The 27,991-nt window shown below is 38.1% G+C and overlaps 1 protein-coding gene across 1 annotated transcript in view; it reads left to right on the plus strand.

Moving 5' to 3' along the window:
• Window positions 1-375: 375 nt before the first annotated feature.
• RNF13 (ring finger protein 13) overlaps window positions 376-27,991 on the plus strand; it is a 38,660-nt gene continuing 11,044 nt past the window's right edge. Inside the window, exons 1-8 of the mRNA XM_062603248.1 lie at window positions 376-524; window positions 6,895-7,022; window positions 10,178-10,258; window positions 13,267-13,392; window positions 17,495-17,582; window positions 20,069-20,159; window positions 21,607-21,712; window positions 25,723-25,816. Of these exons, the coding sequence (XP_062459232.1) occupies window positions 6,909-7,022; window positions 10,178-10,258; window positions 13,267-13,392; window positions 17,495-17,582; window positions 20,069-20,159; window positions 21,607-21,712; window positions 25,723-25,816 (700 nt within the window). The 5' untranslated portion in view covers window positions 376-524; window positions 6,895-6,908. The remainder of the gene's footprint in view (window positions 525-6,894; window positions 7,023-10,177; window positions 10,259-13,266; window positions 13,393-17,494; window positions 17,583-20,068; window positions 20,160-21,606; window positions 21,713-25,722; window positions 25,817-27,991) is intronic.

The raw sequence follows: 27,991 nt of genomic DNA on the forward strand, positions 1-27,991 counted from the left end.
AGGACGACGGCACACTTCGGCCAAACCATGATTCCGCCACGCACGAGGGGCTGAGGAGGCCACTCTGGCCGCCAGCATCGGATGCCCGTGATAACAGCCACGGTGGTCGCCTTCCTCAGGTTCCGCTACTGCGGATAACACAAGCGACAGAGTAAGCCCAACAACCAACCACCGCGACCGCGCACGGTGAGCCCAAACCCGACGCAGCTACAGCTACCCCACTCCTCTCTACCCGGCCGCAAGTGCGCCGCCTGGTGACGTAGCACAGGAAGCCCCGCCTCCCGCGGGCGGGACCGGCTGCTGAGCCCAGCTCCGCCACTCACCTGCTAAGCCCGCCCCGCGTCCGGTGCCAGCGCTTGAGTGGCAGCCCAGGCGAGCAATGGCCTGTTCCCCGGCCAACGTCTCTTGCCGCTCGGCGGTGGGCGGGACTTCCGCTGTGGCCGCGGAGCGGACGGAGGGCGCCATGGAGTCGGCCTAGGCGCGGCTCTCGGCTCCCCGCGCCGGGCCCTGTGCCGGGCCCGCAGGTGAGGGCCGCCACGGCGGGGGCGCGGTGGAGAGGGCCTCTCGGCACCTTTCCTTGCTGCTGAGCGTCCTGGCTTCTTGGCGGTTAAGAAGTTACCTGCGCTGTCACGCCATTGCGCAGCGCTTATTTGCTTCCACCCTTGGAGCAGTGAGGCGGGGCCGTCTGCCCGTGCGGCTTTGGCGGAGCCACGGCCGGCCCCGCTGCGGTGAGCCTAGCTGCCCCTTCCCGTAAGGCCTCACCACAGGCTGCGCGGAGGTCCGCGGGAGGGTGGGAAGGAAGGAGCTGAAAAGCTCTTCGAGCGTTGCTCCAGACTGGGTTAAGCTTCAAGTCTTGCTCTGACATGTTACGGCCCCGCCCGGTGTGTGGTTCCCCTCGGGCTGGCTGTACGCTGTGAGACTGGTTGTGCTTGGAAGAGAATGAATAGCGTGGAGCTTGGCTGGCTGACAACCCAGTTGCCTGTAGAAAGATGGAAACTGGTTGAGAGGAATAGCTTGTGCATTTTACCAGATCTGAACATGGAGCTTGCCGTGTGTGCGTTAGTTTTCAGTTCTGTGGATAGGTGGATATTCAGTTCTGTTGATGGAGATTTAGAATGTTGTCACTGAGTTTGCGTCAGGACAAGGTTTTTATGTGGTCCTGTGATTTTTGGGATTGTTGTAAGCATTGTAATCCTTTTAAGCGCTGAAGTAGAAATGTACAGATATGCGAGGTTTTTTTCACTAATTGAAGGGAAAAGAGCTGTTCTCTTGAGACTTGTAATATGAGCATAACTACTCAGGTAAGGAGTTGCTTTGTGTTGTCTTCTGCTGTGAAATACTTTTTGAGCCGATAGATAAGCGTCAGATTTTCAGAAGCTTCTATGTACTTTGTGGAGCTTGGCTTGTGGATATTTGCCAAAAGCTCTGGAGGTTCTTATCTGTGTCCTAAGCCATGTAATGTATTTATGACATCTGTCTTAAACGTGCTCCTAAGGCTTGTTTGCATTGGCAAGCATGAAACTAGTATTTTTGGCAGGATGTAGGGACTGTATCCAGGAGAATGATTTCCACTGAAGCTGTTTTTTCTGGTTTGGGAGTCAGTGCATTGGTGTTAAAAACATTGTATGTTTCACAGCCCCTATTATTAATGCAGACAATACCGTTAATGAATTAAGAGGTAGGCAAGACATTCTTTGTGTCCAATACAGCAGATAGCTATATCTGTTATATGTTGTCCTTGTGTCGATCTTATCCAGCCATCCTTCTGGTGAGAAGGGAGGTTTTGCTGTCCCCTTCCTTTGAAAGTGTCATCAGAAACATGTTATTTTTTTTGTACAAACAACAGTACTACTGCTGCCTTTTCTTTATGGACAATACCTTGTCTGGTATATTCCAAGTCAGTGTGTTTACTTCATGGTTGCCTTGCTGCTTGTAGGTGTGCTGTAATACAGCACACCCCACGTTCTCCTCTCCTCAGTTCTAACCTGGTTATCCTGTTCAGTCCTGTGAGGGAGCAGTGTAGCTCCTCAGGCTTGTGAGTTCAAGAATGTAGTGTGGGAGGAAAAATGATTCTCAAAATACCTGGAGTTACTTAAGGAGAACTTACACTGGAAAATCAGATGTAAAGTGCTGAAGATTAATGCAGAGACAAGTTTAACTTCTTTTGTGTGGTTTACTGTATAGTCTTTAATTACATAAAACTATATTTCTGTGTGCTCTAAGCTGTCTTGCTCAATTAAGAATGTTATCTACAAATGAGCCACGGAATTTCAGGAATTGTAAGATTTTTGTTTTTGTTTTTTTAAACTTGTATTTGAGGCAATAGTTCTTAGGCCCAGAAGAATCTGTGTGTAACTTTGACAGAGAAGACTGCACTGTGCATGCATGTTATTAGCAAGGACAGCTTTAGTTCTGGTGTTTCTCTGACTTGCTCAATACTGTTTTAATGTTTCTCTGTTTTGTGAGGTATGTGCTGAATTTACTGTCTTGGTTAAAATACTGTGATAGCTTCAAGTGTATTGTTGCTTCTGTCTGGTAGAAGTGGTTTTTTTATGAATTTTTTTTGTTCTTTATCCTTTCAGCTTCACTGACATCCTCTTTTTTAGGCCAGGCTGATAAGGGAAACTGTTAAATCTTAATTTAGAAATAAAAATTTATGAATGTCACAATTAATTACAGGTTCCTGTGACTGTAGCTTCTGTTCCTATAACTAGTTGAAAGTTGCACAAAGTATCATGTCTGAATGACCAAGTCAGAATCATGAGAACTGTTTTTGAAATACCAGCTGTTTCTTCCCGTTAGTAATGGTGAACTTTAATTATCTTTGTGTTAGTGTAAGTTTGAATCAAATTTAACTGACTGTTATTTGCTGTAATTAATATTGAGGACCTCTGATCATGGGACAGTGCTTTTTGCTTAGAAACCCCATAAAGAATACGACAGTAAGACAGGAGTTCTTAGGTACTTCTTGATTGTGAAAGAAAATGTAGTAGTCCTGAAAGAAAACGTAGCAGTCTTGCCTGCGATTCCTCAGTTAAGTCAACAAAGATACAATTTTCACTATGAAGTATCTACAGTCAAAACAAATCCCCATAGAACCATTTAAATAAGAAGCCTCAATTTTGAGGTTTTTAACATATCATACAAACAACTTGAATGACCTAATAGAGTTGAATTAGAAGTACTTTTAATTTCTCCAATAAAAGAAGTTAGAGGAGATCTGGATGCTCTGATAGCGATATTGTGTACCATCTAATTTTAAAACTTGTATTTTTTTAACTATTATAGCAATATTGGATCCAATGTATTTGCTGCTGTTTTGTGTTACCACTATTTTAATTTTATGTAATTTCAAGTAATTCCTCACTGCGAGATTACAAGAATTGCTGCAGAGGCTTAGGTGTTCATTTGTGGACCAAGCAATTCTTCTAAATTCAGCAATGCAAGTGGCTAGATTTCATGCTGAAGGTAGCATTTAGTTGTTGTTTCATACTCTGAAGTAGGTAGTGCACTGGATCATATGTTTTTTGTTGAATATGTTGGAGGTTTGAATGTTGGATTTTTTTAGCTCAATCACATTTAAGTGCGAGTTTTTGTAAGGGGCATAAGGTATTTTGTACTCTGTCTTCTTAAGAGATTGCCTGTGCATGGTCATGCTATAGCTAATCCAAAGAGGAATGTGGAGTTCCTCTGTAGACAGCTAATCATTGTCTATCTTAAGACTGGATTATGACTGTAGCAACAGTGCAAAAAAGAAATTGTCATATGTAACTTGTCATTGAAGAACAGAGGTCGTGATCTTCGGCAGTGGGTTGTGTTTTTGCAGTGAAAGGCGTTTGGAAGTGAGAGCTGAGGAGGAGGTTCTTCCTGGCTGCTCTCATAAACAGTGACTACTATTGTTCTCATGGGGATATTCCTGATGCCAGATGTTTTCTGGGGATTAAGGGTGATCAGGCTGCACACTCATATCTTACTGTATCCCAGGTTAGTTAGAGGCTGTGTTAGGGTACTTATCTGTTACAATTTGTTCTAAAGAGTTTTTGTTGTTAAAACAGTCTTCTTCAAAGAAAAACAGAAAGGTATTTTTTAAGCACTAAAATGTATTGCCTCACTTGGTGAGTAGTAGTGCTTGGAATAAACTCATTCTCTGTCACTTCTTTTTAAGACCCTGTCCAGCAGACTTGCCTGTTGTCCAGGTGGGTCGTAATGGAGACTCCCACTTAATCTTTCCTCTCTAAGCTTGTGTGCTTGTAGCTGTCCCACTGAACATGCATACTAGGGTCAGGTGATAAGAGCATGTCGCACAGAAATGAGCCATAGTTGTTGTCCCTCATGTTCTGTAGATGAAAGTGCAGCTGTTAAATGATCTAGGTTATTATGTAGCTAAAACACATTCTTTTAAAATGCAAATTCAGAAAACATCTCCAGTGTTATCAATGCTTATATATAGGCTCATAGATTAAGTCTATTTTTGTGACTTAGAGTTTCAGAACATGTTGTAATAGGACTTTGAAATTGTACATTGATACTGAGTTCTGTTTTAATAAAATGAAGTTGATAGAATATGACATCTGGGGAAAAGAAAGTAAAAGGGCTGAGTCAATAGAGAGGTACAGAAAACAAACACTGGTTTAATTCTTTTAGGGGAGGGGCAGAGACACATGGCAGTAATCCATCCTGTCTTTTGGCAACATCATATGGGACAGAAGCCTCAACACGTAGTGCCTGAGAGATGGGGAGAAGATAGATGGGCATCTGGCCAGTATTCTTACACAGCTCCATGTCTTTCCAGTTCAGGTTGCATTTCCCAACAGCACAAGTTAAGCCTAAATCTCAGCCCCTCACATTACTGCAGGCTGCGGGAAGTATATATAACAGGAATTTAACCCTCTTTAAAAACATTAGGAAACTTGTAAATCATGGGGGAAGTATTAAAAGGTACAGTTTATGTGGAAATCCAAGGACTCAAACTGGGAAGTGCTACTTTTATGGCTGGTTGCACAACTTCAGTTTATCCATTTGCCCTTTTGTGTAGAAATAGCTATACAGTTTAATAAATTATATTCTTATATTTTTCCACTACAGAACCTTGCTTCATTCAGTGCATGAGTGGCATGCACTAAAAGGCATCAGTCGTTATGTAGAAAGTTGAAATTTCTTCCTCTTCCTTGCCCAACCCAAGTTTTTGGATGTTTGATTTTGTGATTTAGCTAGTAGAATCTTAACCTTAATGTGAATGTGTATTTCCTGTTGTTTCTATTACCAGCTGATAGACCCACGTGAGGTTAAACGTTCATGGGCATTTAATGGTATTCCGCATTTTAAATGAGAACTTTGCAGAAACACCATTTCTTACTACCTTAAATGTGATATTTAGTAAATGTTGCAGATGAGTACCATGTTGTTCTTATTTTTGTGGGTTGTGAGAGCATAAATATGAGGGTCCTATAATTGTGGAGGAAGTTTGTCCTTCACAGGCATATAGTAAATTCTGTGATCATAAGGAGCAGCCTTTGTCAGTCGTGGAAATGACATTTCAACCTGAATCATGTTTGTTGTCTAGACTAGGGACTCTTTGGTGCCAGAAAAATAGTTATTTTGGAGAGACAAGTGGAAAGTATCTGTAACCTGTTTCAAAGAATACTGAGTTTCTAAGCTGTAGATTAATATGTTGTGTTAGCTTTTGTCTTTGCTGAAAATAATTGAAATGTTCAAAACCTAAGCGCTGTATCTTTAACACTTACGTTGCATTTGATGGGCCAATTTTGTGATTTAAGATACACGATTGCAAAATTGGCCAATTTTTGATAATGAGAGATTACAGAACAAAATCTGTTCGTTCAAATGTTTGTTTTCAGGCATGGTTGTTTGGGGGTTTTTGCTGGTGGTTGTTGGGGGTTTTGGGTTTTGGTTTTTTTTTGTTTTTTTTTTGTTTGTTTTTGAGGCAAACATGAAGGTCTTAGTGGCTTCATTAAGGGAGTAGGTATCATTCATTGCTCATACAAGGAAGGCAGTCAGGCCCTTAGTATATTTTTTTTTAATCATTAAAAAAAATCTTTGTGTGGCAAAGGAAAAACATGGAAATGTTTGGTTTGCTTCCTTCTAACCCCTCTACACACTTTTTTTCCTTGGTTAATGATAAATCAGTTTTTAAGAAGAGTTTCTGTCAAAAACCAAAAACCATTTCCAGATACAAGCTGTTGCTCTTTGCTCCTGTTCTTAATGAAAATTTATTAACAAAGCAGAATTAACCTCCATTTAATATCATGAGCTTGCATACAAGCATACTTTACAGAGTACTTGTACCCTTTTTTTAAAGGTCTTAAAAATGCAGATAGTTCACAGGAGAGTAAATCTCCTGTCCAGACCGTAAGTCGCATATGTACATTTGTGCATGTCACCGAACTTCATAGAACTAGTTTGTATTTCTTGCCTGTTGGTATCACACTGGTTTTGCAAGTGTGTATTTAGAAATAAATAAATGCTTTTAGTACAACTATTCCAGCTACATGAAATTTTGCTGATTTGGATTTATGCTAGAAGAAGGAAAGATAAAAATTAACAGTGTCTCAAGATTATGAATAGCATATAAATGTGCATTCCTGTATATAGTTTGCATTGATACATGTTTCCTAAAGCTCTTTGAAGTGGTAATATTACAGTTTTTGGTTTATGCATGCATTCCCATGGAGGTTACAAGCTCTTAGCAAAGAGGGTTTCTATCTCTAAAATAGTTGAATAAATTGAAGATTACTTGTAATCAAAAGTAAACATAGAACAAAGTTTTGCATACTACTTTAGAAAATTTTAACTGACCAATAGAGCCTAGTAAAAATCACAGAGGGAAAATATTTGCTGTATGTCTTGACTCTGGTTTGGTTTTTTTTGTTGCAGGTGCTAAATAAAATATGCTGTTGTCAATAGGAATGCTGATGTTGTCTGCCACTCAGATATACACTATTCTGACTGTTCAGTTATTCGCGTTTCTGAATCTTTTACCTGTGGAGGCAGATATTTTAGCAGTAAGTATAAGAAATCTCTGTAAAACTGAATCTTCTTTTAAACTATTCTATTAATGAATCAGTAAAATAAATGTTATAGTAGGTTGCTCAGAATGGAATTGCCTCGACATTTTAGTTCAATTAAAAAAAGAGTGCATTTTCAAATGAGCTTACAAATGATGTGTGCTCAGATACCGTGACAGAGTACTTCATTCCCTTAGACATTTTAAAAGTTCAAATCTGACCAGATACCCTATAGCATGTTATAATCCTGTTAAAAAATGTCATGATTATTGGTTTAGACACCAATTTAAGTTTTGATGATGAGTACCATTTTGTAGGGTAATGATATAAAATGAAGTAATATAATCTTTTGTGAGTAGTATAATTTATGTGTGTGCCTTGTCAGTTAAGTGTTTGTGTGTGTTGCACCTAGATAGATGTATATATATTTTTTTAATAGCTGATAGTATGTGCTCTCATTAAGAATAATTTTGTTGGTATGTGTAGAATTTTAAATTATCAGGCTAATAAAGAATATAATGAACATAGGGTTAGTGGTAAAAGTTGTTGCAGGGCTGTGTATTACCAATTTTATATATAATTAAACGTAAGTACTACAGTCTTCATAGTCTCTGCTATTTACAGTACTATCCAGGAGAGTTGTTAATATCCATTAATTTAAGAGAACAGCATGAAAAAACCTTGAAATTAAATGTTAAAAGTACTTAAAATATCATGGTAATGTGGGGTTGATGAGTACTGGATTATGCAACTTGGATCTTTGGGATGTTAGTGGTCTATTATTTTTTGTAGATACAAATTTTAAGGATCAGTGCTTTATAGATAATTGCTTTGTTGTGGAACTGACATCACCATTCTATTGTGAAATTTTAAAAATTACTTTCTACTGTAAAACTGAATTTCTCTCCTCCCCTTTCCTCTCTAACCAAGCACGTGATTCCTCTTTTCATAAGAAACCTCTTTTTCATTCTTGCTACTTCCTCCCTTAGAAAATGTATTTAAAACAAAACAATCCACCAACATAAAAAAAGGGCATTTTTTAAAGTTTAGCTTAATTTCTTTTATTTAAACTTGTGTGCAGTATTCTGAAATAATTCCATCTAAACATGAAGTGTGTTATTCATGAAGTGTCTGGGTATTTGGAAGTTATGGATCTATTCTCATGGGAGAATAGCATCATCGAGTGCTTTGGGTTGGAAAGGACCATAAGATCATCTAGTTCCAACCCCCCTGCCATGGGCAGGGATACAGCGGAATTGTGTTGTTTGCTTGTGCTGCTGTTGATTCCCTCTCCCTCCTGCAACAGGAAGGTTCCCAATGCTGCGGGCTGGCTATTGTCAACTGAAGGAACAAGTAGAAGGCTCTCCCCTCATCCCCCCTGCCCCGTTTTGAGAAATAGCACCTTGTAACAGAAAGATGGGTAGAAGACCCATTGAAGGGTTAAAAAAGGGTTTTGAAGGATTTCTGAGAATATCTTTGCAGCAGGAAATGAAAAGATGAACTAGGCACTTCTTTAAAGTTTGCTATAAAAAGTCAGTGGAAAGCTTATGAGATACTCAGAAGAGAGAATGTTTGCACACTGTGTCACATGGAGTTGAAGGCTTACAAATATTTTATAATCTTGGGAGATTTCATGGTTCAGTGATTGTCTGTGGAGTAAGATTCCACTCAAATTTTGGGTTCTCCAACAAAAGAAATTCTTTTCTGACTGATTTATGTGTATTATGCTTCAGTGTTCTTGGGTAGTTGCAGCCTCAAATGAAGGATTATGTTTGTATAAAGTAGTTACATGTATTGAAGCATTATTGTTTATTTTTAAAACAATGGCTAAAAATAAACAGGGTTGTGTCTGACTCCCAGATTAAGTTGGGGGTTGCTAAGTGATTCAAGAGTAGCACAAGCTCAGGAAGGACGTTTTAAGAAGGCAGATGAGTGAATAGTGAGTATGGAGGAAGACAGGTTTTACTCGCACAGTGCTGTGCTATGTGATGGTAGGATGGGAGATAAGGTGAAGAGGTTTTATGGAGCAGGTTGATTAAACAGAACAAAAATGCATCCTTCAGATTTAGTTCCATTCCTGTCTCTTCCCCCTCAATTTTATTAAAATCTGTGGGAAGGCAGCTCCTTTGAAATTTTGCTCCTTTGAAAGAGTTAAGATAAATCATGGTAGTGTTTTTCTGTGAACTGTAGTTTGAGTTTCTGTGTCTAAGCTTGGCTCTTAGGAAATGCCTTGTCCCTCTGAAAGAAACACAATCCTTACTTAACTGTTCTGTATGACAACTGTGTAATACAATGAATAGGCAAATATTTCTGAGTCACTAAGCTATGTAATAAAACTTAACCAACTGATGTGCATTCAACTCAGTTATTATGTAATTCACAACTTTTGCAAGAAACTAACTTTATCACTTTTAATGAAAAAATACAGCATACATAATTTATTTATTTTTTTTAATTGTGTGTGAATTCTGCATTGGTTAGTCATATCATAGAGCTACAGAAGATGAACAGAGAAAGGGGAAACCAAGTTTCCACAGATCTAAGGTCTTTGTAGTATTCCTCTGTTTTGAAATGAGAGTTCATCGTTAATATAAGACAAAACCATATAGTTTTCAGCTGCTAACCTGAATAGACAGCAGGTAATTTAGAAAGGATAATGTATGGAAGCTATTCTTTGCCTACAAGAAACCACCTGTTAGACGTTGTTCTTCCCTGTATGTGAGCGAATTCAAAGGAAAAAAAAATAAATAATACCCAAGCCAACAAGAACACCACAATCCAAAAAAACCCCACACCCCAGAACCTCAGCTGTTTTGATTTTTGAGCTTTTTGGGTTGTTTGTATTTTATAGTCTGCACGTATGATGGTATTTGAATTGTAGACAGTAGAAAGAAAATTTAACATATGGATAATTTAACAGAAGATCTGTTACTTCCTTGTATTGACAACTAGTTAAGAAAAGAATGATATTGCCATGACAAGTGGAAGAAGCAATTTTGTGATTTCATTGACATGGTCCCAAGAGGTTCTATGTCTGATAAATACTTTAATCTAAAAAACAAAAACATGGTTTTCTTTATTTCTGTTTATACCTGTTATCTATTTCTCTCCTGTTCCAAACCTGAATTTTCTTTAAAATTTGTTTATTTTAGTATAATCTTGAAAATGGAACCCAGACCTTTGATGACCTACCTGCTAGATTTGGCTACAGACTGCCAGCAGAAGGCTTGAAGGTAAAATAAAAAATAAAAAATCCCCACTGTGTCTGTTGAACTGTATCTGCTGAATATTTCTTCTGTAAGCCAAAAAAGATAGAAGTTAAATGAATAGCACTGAGGAAGAAATACAGAACAGATTAATCTACTGCTCAAGCAAAACAGATGTGGAAAAGGCCTGAAATGAAACCTCAAGGTGACACCATTTTCATGCCTACTGGTTTTGTTTTGGGAAAAAGTTAGAGCTGTGTAGTTGTTTACTGACTATATGAGAAACAGTGCAATTAAGTAATTTGCCCAAGTAGTGAGCCAGTTTAATAACATCCAAAATAAATACAAGGAGCTTTGATTCTAATCTTTTTAACTGTTAGACATCTGTGCTGTAACTAAGGTGAAGGTTGTCATCTCTGTAGTACTAATAATGAGTCTTAGTCTTTAATACAATACTAAAACTTATTTCCTTGGATTTTAATTATTTTGTAAAAAATAAGAAAAATCCAGTCCAGTTGTAGTTAGCCTTCAGTTTCTATGTATGTATTTCTTGAACTGCAACGTAATGCTGTGTGATTTGTATAAAACTTCTCCACAGAATACAGTTGGTTCCAGGCATACCACTCCAGTTAAAAAGAGTAAATGCTTTATGTGAAACTATATAACATAAGTAAGGTTTGCTGCGCTAAGTGGGGGAACCTCAGGGACCTAAATTTGTGTGTCAGCAAATCAGTGCAGAATCTTCAGTGGATCTTGCTTTTAATAAAGGGTGTGTAGTGTTGTGCCTGTCACCACAAACTTGATAAAGAACAGGTTGCTGGGTGCAGCTTCTCTGCTAAAAGGGAAATTACCGTTACAAAATCCTATTTCCCAAAACAAAATTGCTCTTCTGTTGAAGGTTAAACTTTATGAATACTACATATTTATGGATAAAATGTAAGATTATATATAAAAAGTATATTTAAACTGACAGTTTATAAACACATAAATTGTCTATTAGATATATTTTATATATTTAAACTATCAGTTTATAGCTATGTTTGTATATAATGATATAATTTCTGCACAGGTGGTGACCTCTCTATATATCTAAATCTGTCAGTGGAAACAGCTTCAAGCTGTCAACTGTAGGAGTTTCTTGAACTCACAGGAGCTTCTCATGATCTTTATTCACATAAAACAAATTACTTGTATTCTTATGTTCTAGCAATTCACTGCTCTTTGTCTGTATGGTGACCTCTTCTGGCTTTAAAAACGGTTTAAATCTGTATGAATATTACAGGGATATCCTTATTTCAAATGCTACTCCATTGCATTAGCCTCCAAACTCATCTGTTATGTTGGGACTGTACTGCAGACACAGAGCAGATTTTCTGTAGAGGTGTGTTTCAAATGAAGGGTAGGCAAAACCTGCTCTAGGTATACAATCTGGATTTTTCTGTATCTTGATAATCAAAATCTGTTGTGAAGAGATTGATAGAAGGAAATCTAATTACCAACAATGTAATTATTACCTAATATTAATGAAATTAATAAAGCTGCTCCTTTCAGGTGATCTAGAGATTTGATCAAGGAAAAGAGCATATTCTAGTAAAGGAAAAAGGAATGTCTGCTTTCTTTACAGCTAGAATGGATAGTTTTGTGAAGCGTGCGTGCCACTCTTTTTGGCATTTGCTTAAAGGAAACTTCCGTATCAGCGGTGTTTACAGAGCATGCATTGTAGTAGGGAAGACAGTTTAGAGTAGTAGTCAACCCTGAAGTCACGCCATTGTGGAGAGAGACTAGTGCCAGTGTGTTCAGTATTTGGGTGAGCATATTTTCCAGTTAATGTTAAAGCATGAGGTTAGGACATTTTCTACTCAAACCATTTTCAGTGGTGGAGTACTAACTCAGTCACATAGAGACAATCCAAAGACTGCTTCAAGACTGGTATTTCCAAAACTTCCTACATCTGTGGATCTTTCAACTATATCAGATTTGAGGACCTATAGTCTTTGCTTAGAATAGTAAACAGCTATTCTGTATGCTAGTTCAGTGTTGATTTCACACACATAACCTTCTTCCATTTTCCCCTTTAATTGCCAAGTATGAAATAGGTGTTAGTGCTTCTCAGGCTGTTATACTTCAGTTCTCTTGTTTGGTATCCATATGTCTTAGGTTACAATTCCACAATATTGATGTGGGAGGGGCAGTCCTCTTTATCTGCTGAATTATACTGCAAAGTCTGAGTTATGAACTTCAGATGATGTAACTGGGAAAACTGTATTTTCTGTCTAATTCTTTATAGACATGAAGATTCTGATGAATTACAGTAAATAGGAATGTACCAGAACTCTTGCTATGATGTAGGACTGAATTGATAATAAGAATTTGTTCAGCTGTTGTATGAAAAAGTACTTAGAATCATAGAATAGTTAGGGTTGGAAAGGACCTTAAGATAATCTAGTTTCAACCTGCCTCCCGTGGGCAGGGACACCTCACACTAAGCCATGTCACCCAAGGCTCTGTTCAACCTGGCCTTGAACACCGCCAGGGATGGAGCATTCACAACTCCCCTGGGCAACCTGTTCCATTGCCTCACCACCCTAACAGGGAAGAACTTCTTCCTTATATCCAATCTCAACTTCCCCTGTTTAAGTTTTAACCTGTTACCCCTTGTCCTGTCACTACAGTTGCTAATGAATAGTCCCTCCCCAATATCTTCATACGGGAGGTGCTCCAGTCCCCTGATCATCCTTGCGGCCCTCCTTTGGACTTGTTCCAACAGTTCCATGTCCTTTCTATGTTGAGGACACCAGAACTGCACACAATACTCCAGGTGAGGTCTTATGAGAGCAGAGTAGAAGGGTAGGATCACCTTCTTCGACCTGCTGGTCACGCTCCTTTTAATGCAGCACAGGATATGGTTGGCTTTCTGGGCTGCGAGTGCACACTGAAGCTGGCTCATGTTCATTTTCTCATTGACCAACTTGTCTGCCAACTCCTTTGTTAAGGCAAAGAGAAATGAAGCACCTGTTTCTGTTCGTGTTTTCTAGGGATTTCTAATAAATTCAAAACCAGAGAATGCATGTGAGCCTATAGCCCCACCTCCACTGAGAGACAATTCGTCCAGTGCTTTTATTGTGTTAATTCGAAGGCTTGAGTGCAACTTTGATATCAAGGTAAGATTCTTTTAATATTTTTTCCCCTCTCTGTTTCAGGGGCTTAAAGAATTTACTGGTGTTTCAGAAAAATACCTGTAGGTAGCATCAGGATAGATGCTGATTTGAACCGAAGGGAAAATTTTGTATACAGGCATATAAAGCAGTATTGTAACATGATTTAGTTTAAGATTACCTGTTTGGAGGCCAGGTTACTTGGGAAATAAGGATGGCAGATGCTGCAGTTTTAGAATAAAAAGTATTCGGTAGCAGTATCAGCTTTTCTTGCCAGTTAGAATCTTTGCTGCAGGGGATCACAGCAGAGCTTCTTGTGGCTCACATCATCTTTTGGCACACACTGAGACCATGTAAACAATGGTAGTGTCATAGTTGGCTGATGGGGAGAGGAGACAGTGCACCGTTGAGTAGAAATGGGCACTAATGGCAGGATGGAAATGTTTTTAAATGTTTATAACATGTAGGTGTTATGTTACAAAGTATTTATAAAAATTGTGACCTACAGCTGGAGTATTCTCTGTGTTAATTTCTTTTTTAAATACAAAATCAGAATTATTTGTGCTTGGCTAGAATACATGGTTTTCTTGAAAATGGCCCTCATACAGGGGCAGCTGAGGATATCCTAAGGAAAGCAGTGCTCTTTAATTTGCATTGACTTCCTTGCACTAAAAGGAGATCCAGCCCTGTCTGTTGCTATGTGGTATGGTCAGTTATGTGGTATGGTGTTTAAACATGTGAATTCTATCCAGACTGTAGATGCCACTGCTCACGTAATCTACCTTCACATCAAACTGGGAAATGTCATATATTTTGTACTGTGAATCCTGTCACTGTGTGTAAATGGTTTAGTGAGAAAAGGAAGGGCAGATGACTAATTGTCATTTTCATACCCTCCTTGCCTATCTGATTGCTGCTTCTAAATTGATGGAACAGTATTAGATTTGTAGAATCAGAGAATGGCTAGGGTTGTTAGGGACTTTAAAGATCATACAGTTCCAGTCCCCTTGCAGTTTTACTGCTGAAGACATGGTTAAAGGAAGAGGTCAGAATTTTTCGACCTCTGGAAGGGGTCTCTGGAATTTTTCGACCTCTGGAAGTCTGGAACAGACTTTTAATCAGGAATACTCGCTGAAAATTACTTGTTTTGCTGAAGAAGCTAGCACTGTGACTGAGCCTTCAGCATTTTTTACTGTGGTGCTAAACCACAAAAATCACATCTCTCTTGCTGGCTACAGAATTCTGGGATAGAGAAGCTTTGGAAAGGTAGGCTACAGACAAGAGTCAAGCAGGGGGAAGACATACAGAATTGCTTTTCCGCATAGCTATCAACTTAGTAAATGTAGATTCTTGTACTTTAATTTTACACACCTTGATTTGCCACACACTGTTAATGAGCATTTGTTGCAGAAAATGGAAGATTTGTACATTACTGTTGAGGGATTTCCGTGGTCAGTCCCTCAAGGATTAAGTCACACTAGCTTGGTGTGTAGAAATTTTTTATTATGTTTTGTATTTCATGTTGTATCCATGGAAAAGAGGATTCCCACACTTCATTAAACAAAGAGTATGGTGGAAGGTGGATGAGAAGTTCCAAGGCAGGCGTGGGTATCTATGTACTCACTGGCAAGTGAATTCACTCTTGTGTTGTTAATGCTATTGCAACATTGCGTTACATAATTTTATGCATAGTACAGCATTTTGCCCTAAAGTTTCTGCCATGAAGTGGTATGTGCATAGAGATGTGAGTTATATTACATGTCAGCTACTTGACTGACAGGATGTTTATTAGAAAGCCCTGTCTCTTCTTTTGTTTGACATCGAAAACTACAAATATAGGTGCATCGTTATTTCTTGATTTTTATTGTGTAAAAATATATACTATGCCAAAAACCGTTTCCCCTTGCAGACTCCCAAGGTGTCTGCATTTTCCAGCAATACTGTTTTGCTGTTTGGAATACAGCTGTTAGGAATAGAGGGAGAGAATGTGAATTGCTGGCACTCATGTAACTGTTGAGTAAAGAGTTGACTAATTTACTTATAGTGAAAGGTTACTATGCAGTAAGAAGTCACTTCCTGAAGGTATTTCATCCTGCTTAGGTGTATCTGAAAAATGGGTTAGTGCTTCATTTTTGGTGCACAATTAATGCTCTTGTCTTTCGGGTCCTGAGTGGCAAGGGTGAGCTTCACAATGTGATTGAACAGGCAGTTGCTACTGCTTTTTGCAGCTGGTTGGGGTGATTAAGCCTGTGGTAGCTTGTGTGAAAGGTGCCTGGCTGTGATTGTGTCACTGTTGTCCTTTATTCGACTAACCCTGTGTCACTGATAGCTCGAAAGCACATTTATATGTGATTTTACAGAAACGCCCTAATTTTATAATCCAGTAATTAAGCAAAGGGTCTGTGTTATAAGGAACTAGCAGAAGTGTGCAGGGAAGTGGAACACTTCCTTAAGTAATACAAATTATTTACAATCTGTCCTGAAGGATAATATTTCGTTGTATAATGGACGGTTAATAAATACTTATTCGGGACATGATGTCAAAGAAATAAACCAAGCAAACAAGAAAATGAATGCTACATAGAAACTATCACTAATTACCATAGCACATTTATGTGGCTATGAAGATTAAGAACCTCTGATAACCAGGGATCTTTAAAGCTCAGAACACTCAAACTTTTGAGTTTCTTCAGTTTCAATGCTTGGTGACTTGTAAGTTGTCCATGATGACTCCATTACTGCCATTCTGTGTCACCGGTGCAGATATATAGATATTCAAAGTTTTTAATCCTTTTTTTGTCTTGCTCTTGACTGTTTCATTTAAAATTCTTACGCCTTTTTTTGGGTGTTTTTTTTTTTTTTTTTGCCTGTTTTTGCTATTGTGCAGCAGGCAAGAAGGCTTCATATATCATACTTCACCTAGAGAACCTCTTTTTTTTTCAGTATAATCAGTGGAAGCTTTCCAGCTTTACAACTCATGTTCCTCATTGTTTGTCTCTTGAGAAATTGGGAGTGTGTGTGCGTATACATACACATGTATTTTCCCCTCTCCTGAGGGTAGAGGTCTTGAAAAAGAACACCCAGGTTTCCCCTTGGTTTTCCAGATCTGGTGATGATAGTCTGCTGTAGAAGAGAGGTGGGGGTGACTTCTTGTAGGACCAAGATTTGTGTGTATATTTGTAAGGAGGTGGTATTTGGTGCCATAATATCCAAATACTGCAACTGTTTTCCAGTTTCAAAGGCATTTAAAGCTGTGATCTTCTGTTCGGTTGTTCTTAATGATTCTTTGTTTACCTGTTACATAAATATTTGCATTACAGTGTCCTTCAGTAAATGCATGTATCTCAGTGCCCCATGCTAGCTTAGTTCAGAGCAAGTCTACCCAGCTGTTGCCAAGCTTATTAATGTAGTTTTAAACAGGAGTTGAATACAGGATGAAACCTTAATGTTTTCTCAAGGTTTTCTAGTGCTTTTTGCATTTTGCTATGAGTTTCAATGCTGCTGTGGATGCATTAAAGCAGTATCTAAGATGAATAGTTGTAACTTGGTTATGCTTATGTTAGTAATAGTCACTGCAGCAACTGCCATTTACATGGCCTTTAGGCTTTGTCTATATTCACAAAAAGCCAGTATATATCATAAATGTAGCCAGTACACAATGCTTTTATAGTTTTGTATCCATATTTGTAATTTTATACTTTTCCATGAGAAAGCTTCTGATACCTGGGCTGTCAAATTAGTTATTTCACATTTCTAAAGGCACAGAAAAGATACTACCCATCTGATTTCTTAAGCTATGAAATGGTAATTTCTAGTTTACCAAAGTTAGTGCCTTTATTTTCAGTTATGATTAAATATTATTTTTATCTATCCATAGAAAGTTTTAAGTTCTGTTTTTAATATATGTAAAAAATGTCTGTCTGCAGACAATGTTAAATTATTTTTCTGGAAAAGTAGTATGATTACAGGAATATAAAATAACATTTTTATCTTGCAACGTGCTAGTATTTGTAACTTGTTGAAAGTGTACCTTTTCTTAGAGAGGACAGACAGGTTGCTGTGTTTTGAAGCAGTGCTTTTTGTAATATGTACTTTGTGTGGCTTACAGGTTTTAAATGCACAGAAAGCTGGATACAAGGCAGCTATAGTTCACAATGTTGATTCTGATGACCTCATAAGCATGGGATCCAACGACAGTAAGTACAGGTATCACTTCTTCTCTCCTGTTTGAAAATCATTTCACCCACTAGTGTACAGTATTAAAATCAGTATAAAGCATTATGATGAACTCACACTAAAAAAAAAAAACAACACCAAAAAACAACAACAACAAACCCCCCCCCCCCCCCGAAAACGAACAACCAAAAAACCCAAAACAGACTACAAATGAACCTTCCCAAACCACCCCAACAAACAACGCAACAAAAAAAAAACAACAACAAAACCACAAACACCACTGTCCTGGGTTCAGCAGTAGCAGTCATTTTTCTCCTCCTTGGTAGCTGGTGCAGTGCAGTGTTTTGACTTTCAGCTCGGGAACAGAGCTGATAACAATGATATTTTGGTTTGGCCAAGGACTTTGTGAGGTTCATGCTCTGCCAGGGAGGAGGGGAAGCCAGGAGGAAGCAGAGACAGGACACCTGACCCAAACTGACCAAAGAAGTATTCCATACCACAGCACGTCATGCCCAGGATGTAACTGGGAGTTAGCTGGAAGGGCTGGTGCACTGCAGGGTTGGAGGAGGTATTGGTCAGAGCTTGGTCATGCTGGGGGGGGCAAGTTATCGGTTGGCTGGTGGTGAGGTGATGTATTCTCTTCCCTTGTTATTTCCTTTATCATTATTATTATTGGTGGTAGCAGTAGTGATTTGTGTTATACCTTAGTTACTAAACTGTTCTTATCTCAACCTGTGGGAGTTGCATTCTTTTCGATTCTCCTCTCCGTCCCTCCAGGAGTAGGGGGAGGGAAAGAAGGAGGGGAGTGAGTGAACGAGTTGCCTGACTGGGTTTAAACCACGACAACCACCAAAAAAAACCAAAAAACAAACAAAAAACACCCCAGGAAAAATCCACCCAACCAGAAATCCTCCTTTTAATATTTTAAAATAGGAGATGCTTGTATAAGAAAGTATATATCTACTTGTGTATTATTTGTGGCACTAAGTTTGTATGTTCTCCGAGCGTTTCTTTTGGTTTTCCTTTAAATTTTAGTTCAGCTGTTCTGGGATAAATAGTTAAGTTTGGGATAGACTGTATAACTGATATGGAAAATAGTGGATATGGTCTTAAGTAGAAATATAATAAAATTAAGCTACTGTATTGGAAGGAAATATAACTTTAAAATACAGCTTTGTAGTATTTGATAGTAGTTCAGTAGTTTTGTGTTTGCACTGTTGTGCACATTTTCTGTTCCCTTGGACAAAGGGATTCTAATTTCATATGATGCATATTACGTATTTTCAGTTTTTCAGTTGGAAAAGACTCTTTAGAGACCAGTTCACCATTTTCTGATTATGATGCTAGTTGTTCCAATTTTAATCTTATATGGAGTCAATGTGTTAGAACAGTTTATAATCTAGTCAAAACTTTTGTTTTATGGTGTATGGCTTTTGTCTGTAGTGCTGTAATGACTTTCATTGTGGCATTTCTTTATTTTGTTTAGTTTTTGAGCATGCTCAATATGGAACAAGACCATAAATGAGAAAAAAAAGTCCTTCCAAGTGGAAACACCATTGAGTAAACTAGGAAGTGAACTTTCAGCAAACTAAATGGCAGCTAGGTAGCCCGGAAAGCTACATGAAAGTGGTTTTGATGAATTCTCAACCCATGTGACTGTTATTTTCAGGTTTCGCTGAGAAATCAAAATGTAGAACACATTCACAACAAATGCAGACTTGGGTGGTGTGAGGTGACACTAAGCCATATATGCTTTTGCTTTGGGCAACCTGAATGCTTTGCTATTAACTAAACTCAAGATACTTTGACCCTTAAAATGTCAAGCATAAGTCAGAGGTGCAAATCAATATAAAGTGAAGCTGAGGAGGTTTTCTACAATATGGGATTTATCTTTCAGTGTTTTTCATTTGTGCTGCATCTTTTGAGCTTCTTATTACCTTCACTATTAAGCAGTGAAGGGGGAGGAGAAAGTTGCACTCAGTGTCTTGAGACTGAAATAAAAATCTGGGATTTATTCATTCTGTTTTTCCTTCTTTTTGATCTTTTCTATCCAAAGCTGTTTCCAGTATGTTCCCTTATAAATAGGATGAAAAGAAGGGAAGAAAGATTAATTAAAATTTACAGTAACAGATAACAAAATCCTGAGTTTCCAGAAATTTTGGAAATCAGTGGAGATGCGTGACTGATGAAGTCTCTGAATAAGAGTGATGATCTGGTTAAGCTTACTCTGATGGTTCTTCTTTTGTAAAAATATTTTGGCTGTATTTCTCTTTAAATGTTCCACTAAGAACTTTGATTTCTGTACCTGCAATAAAATACCAAGATATTTTGTCAGAAAAATACTGTCAATTCTTAAGTGATGTGAAGATACTTATATCAGTCTATATGTCATTATGTTAAAATGTCTTTATGTTGTAATAGTCTCATAATATTAAAAAGTCTTATGTCTTAAGAATGCCCATAGTGTCTGCATAATAAGTTTTTTTCCTACCTTTTTTAAATACAGTTGAGGTTTTAAAGAAGATTGACATTCCTTCTGTCTTTATTGGTGAGACGTCAGCTAATTCTCTTAAAGAAGAATTTACTTATGAAAAGGGGTAAGTTATCTCATATGCAGCTGTGTTATTCCTTGCATTAAGTCATTGCCTCTTTTTTAACATTTATGGGTTTAAAATAGGATGCTTTGATGACAGGGGCTATAGATATTCCAGGTAAAACTGTGTGCCTGAAAGCAATGGGCAGAAAAGATTTAAAAAATCAATGTAAATTTATTTCCTGCAGGAAAGTTACCATCTATTTAGGAAATGCTGCTCCTCTATTTTCATATAGCATTAAGCATGAGTTTAGCTAATGATCTAGGAATCACAGAAATGCTCGTGAGAGTATGTCTGTTTCAGATCTAAGGGTGTATTATTTTTACAATGTGTTTCAGTTCTCATTGAAGTCAGATGCTGGTCTTTGATGGGGGGCAGGGAATCATCCTTTATTAATAGCTCTAGAGCATCACAGATAACTTCCTATTCTAGGTAAATCTGCAGGAATCATTTAAGATGATTCTAACAGCATGCATGATTAGGTTTGCACTGCTTCTGTTCTGCTTTTAAGTTTAAAACTTGAAAAGCATTGCGAGAACAAGATGGTTGAAAAACGTATCTTGAATAGGATGGAAAAGGAGGTGTGTTTTGTCATTAGTCTAACAGTCTTGCTTCTGTAGGTTTGCCTGTCCTTTCACTGAGTAAATCTGAACTAGATTGTGTCATTGTTCTCAAGTAGATGCCTTGATAAATAAAGTGTGGTTCCACAAGAGTAGTGGTTATAGAACTGGTAACACTTTTATACATTGTACTTTCTCAGGTGTTTCTGACTGTTCCAACAGAATAATAATGGCATTTTACTTCCTCAGGTATCAGTACATACTGCTATTCAGATATCCAGTTGCCAGCATCCGTATCAGGTTGCCTAGGAAGATGTTTGGTTACTGTACTGTATTTTACTGACTCCTCAGAGGACAGAGGGTGCGCCTTACTATGCTTCATGATTTGAAACTAAACCTTCCGTATAACCCAGAAAACTTTAGTAAATATGAGTGATTTCACAGTACGTTTTGACAGAGTTTATATAGTCATGTTTAATGTATGGTGTCCCTGCCCATGGCAGGGGGGTTGGAACTAGATGATCTTAAAATCCTTTCCAGCCTTAAGTATTCTATGATTCTATGTTATGTTTCTCTCATTCTGCTATTAAAGCAGCTATGAGATTGTTTTCCTGGTTGCTTTAGATGTATTTATGGTTGAAGTCAGTAAGTAGTTTTGACTCCCAAAAATGTTCAAAGAAACATTGTTTTATACTTTCATTTGTTGTTGTCTTTACATTACGTGGCTATCAGCTGAATTTTCTATGTTGTGCATAGGTAGGTATTCCTTTAGTGTGCCTAGTGATAATGCTTTATTTCAGTAGGTTGTTTTTTTTTTTCATTGTACTTATTCTTTAATTCATTATTAAATTCTAACTTATTTAGAAAGTGTTACCTTTTTCTCCCCACAGTGGCCATGTTGTGTTAATCCCAGAGTTCAGTCTTCCTTTGGAGTACTACTTAATCCCTTTCTTAATAATAGTAGGGATTTGTCTTATTCTCATCGTCATATTTATGGTAAGTTTCTTCTTCTAATAACATTTTTTCTTTCAGATGATCATAAAAACCTGTTATTTGCTAAATTTACATGAAGGGATACAGTAAAAGAAAGTAAAGGTCGAAGGAGGTTATCCTGCCCCTCTGCTTTGCCTTTGTGAGACCCTACTTGCAGTTCTGTGTGCAGTTCTGTGTACAGTTCTGGTGGCCCCAACATAAGAAGGACATGGAGCTGTTGGAGCAAGTCCAGAGGAGGGTCATAAGGGGGTTTGAGCGCCTCCCATATAAAGACAGGCTGAAAAAGCTGGGGCTGTTCAGCCTGCAGAAGAGAAGGCTGTGTGGAGACCTCATAGCAGCCTTCCAGTATCTGAAGGATGCTGGGGAGGGACTCTTCATTAGGGGCTGCGGTGACAGGACAAGGGGTAATGGGTTAAAACTTAAACAGGGGAAGTTTAGATTGGATATAAGGAGGAAGTTCTTTACTGTGAGGGTGATGAGGCACTGGAACAGGTTGCCAAAAGAAGTGGTAAGTGCTCCATCCCTGGCAGTGTTCAAGGCCAGGTTGGACAGAGCCTTGAGCAAACTGGTCTAGTGGGAGATAATCTTAAGGTCCTTTCCTACCCTAACCATCCTGTAACAGTCAAATCTCTGTGTACTATACATACCTGTACTTGTAATCCTCTATTTTGTCAGTAAAATAAACTGAATTTTGCCAAAAGAATTTTGGCAAAGGGGTATCTTTAAGGGATCCCTTAGGATGTTCTACTTGGCATATAACTGCTTAAGAACTATCCTCAATGCTGCCCTTTGTTTTTTATCCAATAATGGCCTGTCCTTGTGCTCTCATAAGCTGAGACTATGTCCAACTTTCACAAACTTGTACTGCATAATAAACTTTAGTCCCTTGTTCCACTTTGCAGTTTGTTACTGCAGGTGTAGTAATGGATCAGCAAGCTTGGAACATGTTACAGCATACAGCATATGACTAACAGCTATAATGTTACCTATAGAGGTTCTCAGCTAGACATGCGTCTCCTGTACATAGCTATGCTATTTAAACTTCATTATTTCAGAGTACTTGGCATCCCACTTCTTGGAATCTGTGCTGGTCTCTGACCAATTGTCCTGGGTTCAGCAGTAGCAGTCATTTTTCTCCTTCTTGGTAGCTGGTGCAGTGCAGTGTTTTGACTTCGGCTCGGGAACAGAGCTGATAACAATGATGTTTTGGTTTGGGCAAGGACTTTGTGAGCCTCATGCTCTGCTAGGGAGGAGGGAAAGCCGGGAGGAAGCAGAGAAAGGACACCTGACCCAAACTGACCAAAGAGGTATTCCATACCACAGCACGTCATGCCCAGGATGTAACTGGGAGTGAGCCGGAAGGGCTGGGAGACTGCGGGGTTGGAGGAGGTATGGGTCGGTGCTTGGTCGGGCTGGGGGGGCGGGGGGTGAGTTATCGGTTGGTTGGTGGTGAGGTGATGTATTCTCTTCCCTTGTTATTTCCTTTATCATTATTATCACTGGAGGTATCAGTAGTGATTTGTGTTATACCTTAGTTACTAAACTGTTCTTATCTCAACCTGTGGGAGTTATATTCTTTTTGACTCTCTTCTCCGTCCCTCTGAGAGTAGGGGGAGGGCAAGAAGCGGGGGGAAGTGAGTGAACGAGTTGCCTGACTGGGTTTAAACCACGACACCAATTTATTATTTTACTTTGAGATGAAAATCAAGTAATGCATCAACTGTTCTATAGCATTTTATTAAAATATTTCTTTGTTAGTGGTTTTTTTTCACTGCAAATTACGTATTTCGTTGACAGTCTTGGGCATATTTGGTATAATCAGGATTGCAACAGCTCTCTGAAAACAAAGCAGAAGTGGTTAGCTAGAGGTGATGTAAAAATTCACCAATGCTTTGTCTGACCTGGTGATAACCTTGGTTGGAGGACTTTGTCTCAGTTAATTGGGTGAAAGTACAGCCGTATTGTATCCTGATGGTCAGCATTTTGATGTGAGTAGAGATGGTATGTCTAACAGAGAGCCATTACCAGGGATAATATTCTCTGAACATCTGTTCCAAGACTATCAGTATTCTAACTTGAGCGTCACTAATAATCTGCTTAAAGTACACCTAAGTTGAAAATTGAAACAAAATACTAGTAATCTAATAAATGGAATGTAGAATGCTGTGAAAGGGACTGTAGTATCATTTTGAAAATCAGAAGTACTTGCTTTGCACCTTATCAAAATACGGTGCGAAGCACTGGTCTGTCATTTTTTGGAAGGGTACTGATAAGGGAATGAAGGTGATAAGAATAGTTAGGGGGGCTCTTTTTTTAAACAGCAATTTGGAATGTTACCATTGAAGATAAAATTAATGAAGGAGGGGAGACATGCACTGTTGACATTACTGACATAACAATACTGTTATGAGGAGCGTGAGCTTGACTTTTATCATGACCACCACTGTGGAAATTCAGAAATAAGAGATGGTTTTTACTCTGAGAATATTTCTTCATATTTCACTTCAGAGTTTTTCACCAGTTTAGCTGCTTTTGTTTTTATTTAAGTTAGTGCTGGACTTCAGTCCTGTTAGCTACAGGTAAGTAAATGAACTAAGTTACAGACTAATTTGCACCAGTTGCTTTAGCAGGGAACTAGAGCTACATAACACAGTGCTAATCCCAGTGGAAGGCCATGTCTCCTTAGAATTGCAGTCCCTCGCTATGAAAACATCAGTTTTCTGCATCCAGAGCGTGATTACAAATGTTACAGGAGTGAGGTAAACAAATTTGTAAAGTGTTTTGACTGTAGGGCATAGGTGCGTTCTCTTATCAGAAGCAATTAAATCACAGAATGATTTGGGTTGGACACAGGAGTTGAGTGCACATAAGGTAATGATACTACAATTGGGTTGAATTTGGTCCTCATTCATTTGTGGTTTTGGTCCTGCTTATTTCAGGAAATCTTGTTTTTAACTAAGAAATTAATCTGAGGCTCTTCCATAGTTACTAAATACCTGAATTACAGAAGTAAAACTGCAGTTTATGCATACATATGGGGTAAGAAAAGAGTCTGAACAAACAATTTAGATCCAGAGATGCTTAAAAAGTAAAGACAGGTGTGATGCAAAAGAATAAGTAAACTTTATTTTGGCCAAACCGATTACAGTTTCAAATGTTCCTAATAGTATTTGTGCATAATATACATACACTTGTGCTTTTTTAAGAAATAGGTACTGGTATACTTTGTAACAGATTTTCAGGGATTCCTGAAGTGAGAGATGTTAATGCAGTTTATAATATTAATATTCTCTTGTTTTTTACCTTACCCACAGTGTAGGTAGGTGTAGAGCACTTCTGCAGATTTCAAATGACTTGTTAATGTGTATACTTTGATTAAGGCCCTTTGCTTGTCTGTCACTGTATTGGAAAAAAGAATGTTGTATCAGAGATGCTAGAATTAGAAACTGAACAGAAATAGCATTAGGGATTATTAAGAAAATGGAAACGGTGTCTTTGTTATAGTTGAAGATGGCAACAAAGGCTGGAAGTAACCCCTTTAATGATTCCTAAACTACACCTAGATACTTTGAAAACAGTTCTGATGAGTGTGGGAGTGATACCCTGAGAGAGCTGTAATAATCCAAAACTGTGATCAAAACCACTCAATGAATTGTGTTTTGTGTTGAAATGTGCCACCTCATTATATGTGGCTTTGATAGAGGATTGCCGCAATGGCCATTATTTTATGTAGTATAGACTTTTTTTTTTCCTGTTTCCTTTCCTAAAAAAAGAAAAAAACAACCGCCAAAAAACCCACCAGCTTGTTTATTTTCAGCTTCAAGTGTCATGGTCATTGGAAACTTCCTTTAGGCTTGTTTGGCTTCATCCTTATGTTCAGGCTAGGGAAGTGGTGATTCAGTTAGAGCCAGGATTCCCTTTTGACTAACTTACTGTGTAGACTCATAAATCAAAATATTTTTATGGTTCTTTTACTGTTTTAACTTTTTGTTTTGTCTTATGTCTGTTTCCAGATAACAAAATTTGTGCAAGACAGACACAGAGCAAGAAGGAATCGGCTTAGGAAGGATCAGCTTAAGAAAATTCCTGTACATAAATTTAAGAAAGGCAAGTGAATCATTCTTTGTCTAACTAATTAGACCCCATTGTTTTTAACACCAAAGAACACTCTAAATTGAGGAGGATTTGTAGTTTTGGAGATAATTTTGAGTATGCTTGAAATAGCATTTGGAGTGAAAGCACATGAAATACTTGACCCTGTTCTGACTGAAGTAGAAGAGTTTTAACATTTCTGTAACTGAAGTACAACTGATACCACATGCAGACTGCAGCTGAAAATTAAAATGTTGGTTAATATACCACAGAATTGGTCCAGAATTTCCACAAAAATTCCTTGTTGTGCTGTCATTAACAATGACCACAGCAGTCAGTCACTGATGCATTATTTAGAACTCCCCCCTGAAGGACTGTGCCCAGCTCTGTGATTGTCTGGAAACTGAGACACTAGTACATAAGTTGCCTGACATAGTAGAGACTGTAAACCAAAACTATCTTGTGGGTATAATTTATCTTATTTTCCAGAGGAGTGGTCTTTTCATTCAATCACCATACTTCTGTCAGGGCAAGAGAGATTTAAATTTAATGCCAAAATACTTGCTGCTGTGATTCTTTGTAGTGATTCATTTTTATGCAATATCTAATGACAAGGTGAGAAACAAAGCTGTTACTTTATTCAGTGAAATAAAAAAGCTGCTGTAATTCTTTCTCTGTTGTAGTCTATTCCTTAGAAGTAGAAAAAAAAATCTGCAACTTAATTTTGGGGTTTTTACATGTGCTGTCATTTTGCCATCATTGTTCATTCATAGAAGCTATTGCAAGGCATGAGAGGAAAAGGTGGGAAAAGTACTTACTTGAAACAATTACCACATAACACATGTCAAGAAAGAGTATATTTTCTGAGGCACAAAGACCATGTTAGGGGATATGCCTGGATTCAAGGATAGAATGGCTTACTGTTCTTTGCCCCTGATAAAGCCAACTTGTATTATTCATGACGTCGCTCTCGCTGTGCAAAGCAGATGTTCAATTTGAGCAATACCATGTTTGTAGAATGTTAGTCAGCCTCAAAGGAAAAGAAAAAGTAAAGTGTTTTCTTCTGCAGGGTTGACTGAACCTTGCGACAATGCTATGGATTTAAAATTAACCCTGAAAAATTATCATAAGCCAGTAAAGCTAACCTTAATTGTGTTTCCTCTTCTTGAGTCCTTGTGACATCAAATTAGAATAAAAATAAGCAGTAAATTATGTTCTACCTTATCTTGAAATTCATAAGAAAAAAGTTACTTCAAGAAGGTCAGTTAATGTCTTACTATAGATGCATACAATCAACTGAAAATCTCAAGAATTACATGACTAAGTAGCCAGTATATGAACCTATCTTATTGCTCATTTCCTTACTCTCCTTCCTCTTTGCTTTTGCTGACTTACACCATATGAGTTGTTTGGAGTTCTGTCAGTCACTGGAAAGCAATCTGGCTGTAAATCTCTAGGTAGCCACTGCATTCAGTGGCTTATGAAAAACAGAACAAAAGCTTATTTGTTCAACTAGGATTTCAATTTCTTTAAGCAAATGATCAGTTTGGTTCTACTGCTGTGAAATTAATCTTTTACATTACTTTAAGTCCTTTTACTAAAAGGACAGAATTTGACCTAGTACTTACAGTATATTGTCTTTAGTGATTATAATGAAAATGCATCCCTTCATGTTTCTTTGTGAAACACATGCTTTCTCAGGACATTATTGCACAGTCCATTTACTTCAGATCTCTTGATGTTACATCCAAACAATCTTAACCTTTTGTTTTGGAAAGATAGGTGAAACTAACTCCTGTGGACTATAATCCTGTTTTCAGGAATGCTGGATTTTCTTTTTGTCTCCAGTGTATTCTTAAAAATCCATTAGTATTGAAATGTTAGTCAACTACTGAAGCCAAGACACCGTAGATACTATTTCTTGGTTTTTGCCTTGTTTTTTGTATCATGAACTGCATCCGAAATGGTTTCGCTGTAAAAGGTTTTTAAGGGAAAGTTCGCTGTAGTGGTTGTCTAGAATTTTATAGGTTGATAGGCAAATGATGTAATGAAGATGCTTGTTCTGTATGGGGGATTGCACCCTGACATAACTGGAGTCGTTAACACAGAAAACACATGAATAATCTCTGATTTAAGTCAAATACCACCATAACACATGGAAATTTTTTTACTGATTTCAATAGGCTTTAG

Source organism: Pezoporus occidentalis, unplaced genomic scaffold, assembly GCF_034315485.1.
Source record: "Pezoporus occidentalis ecotype Australia unplaced genomic scaffold, CSIRO_AGI_Poc_V1 ctg8, whole genome shotgun sequence".
NCBI classification, from domain to species: Eukaryota; Metazoa; Chordata; class Aves; order Psittaciformes; family Psittacidae; genus Pezoporus; species Pezoporus occidentalis.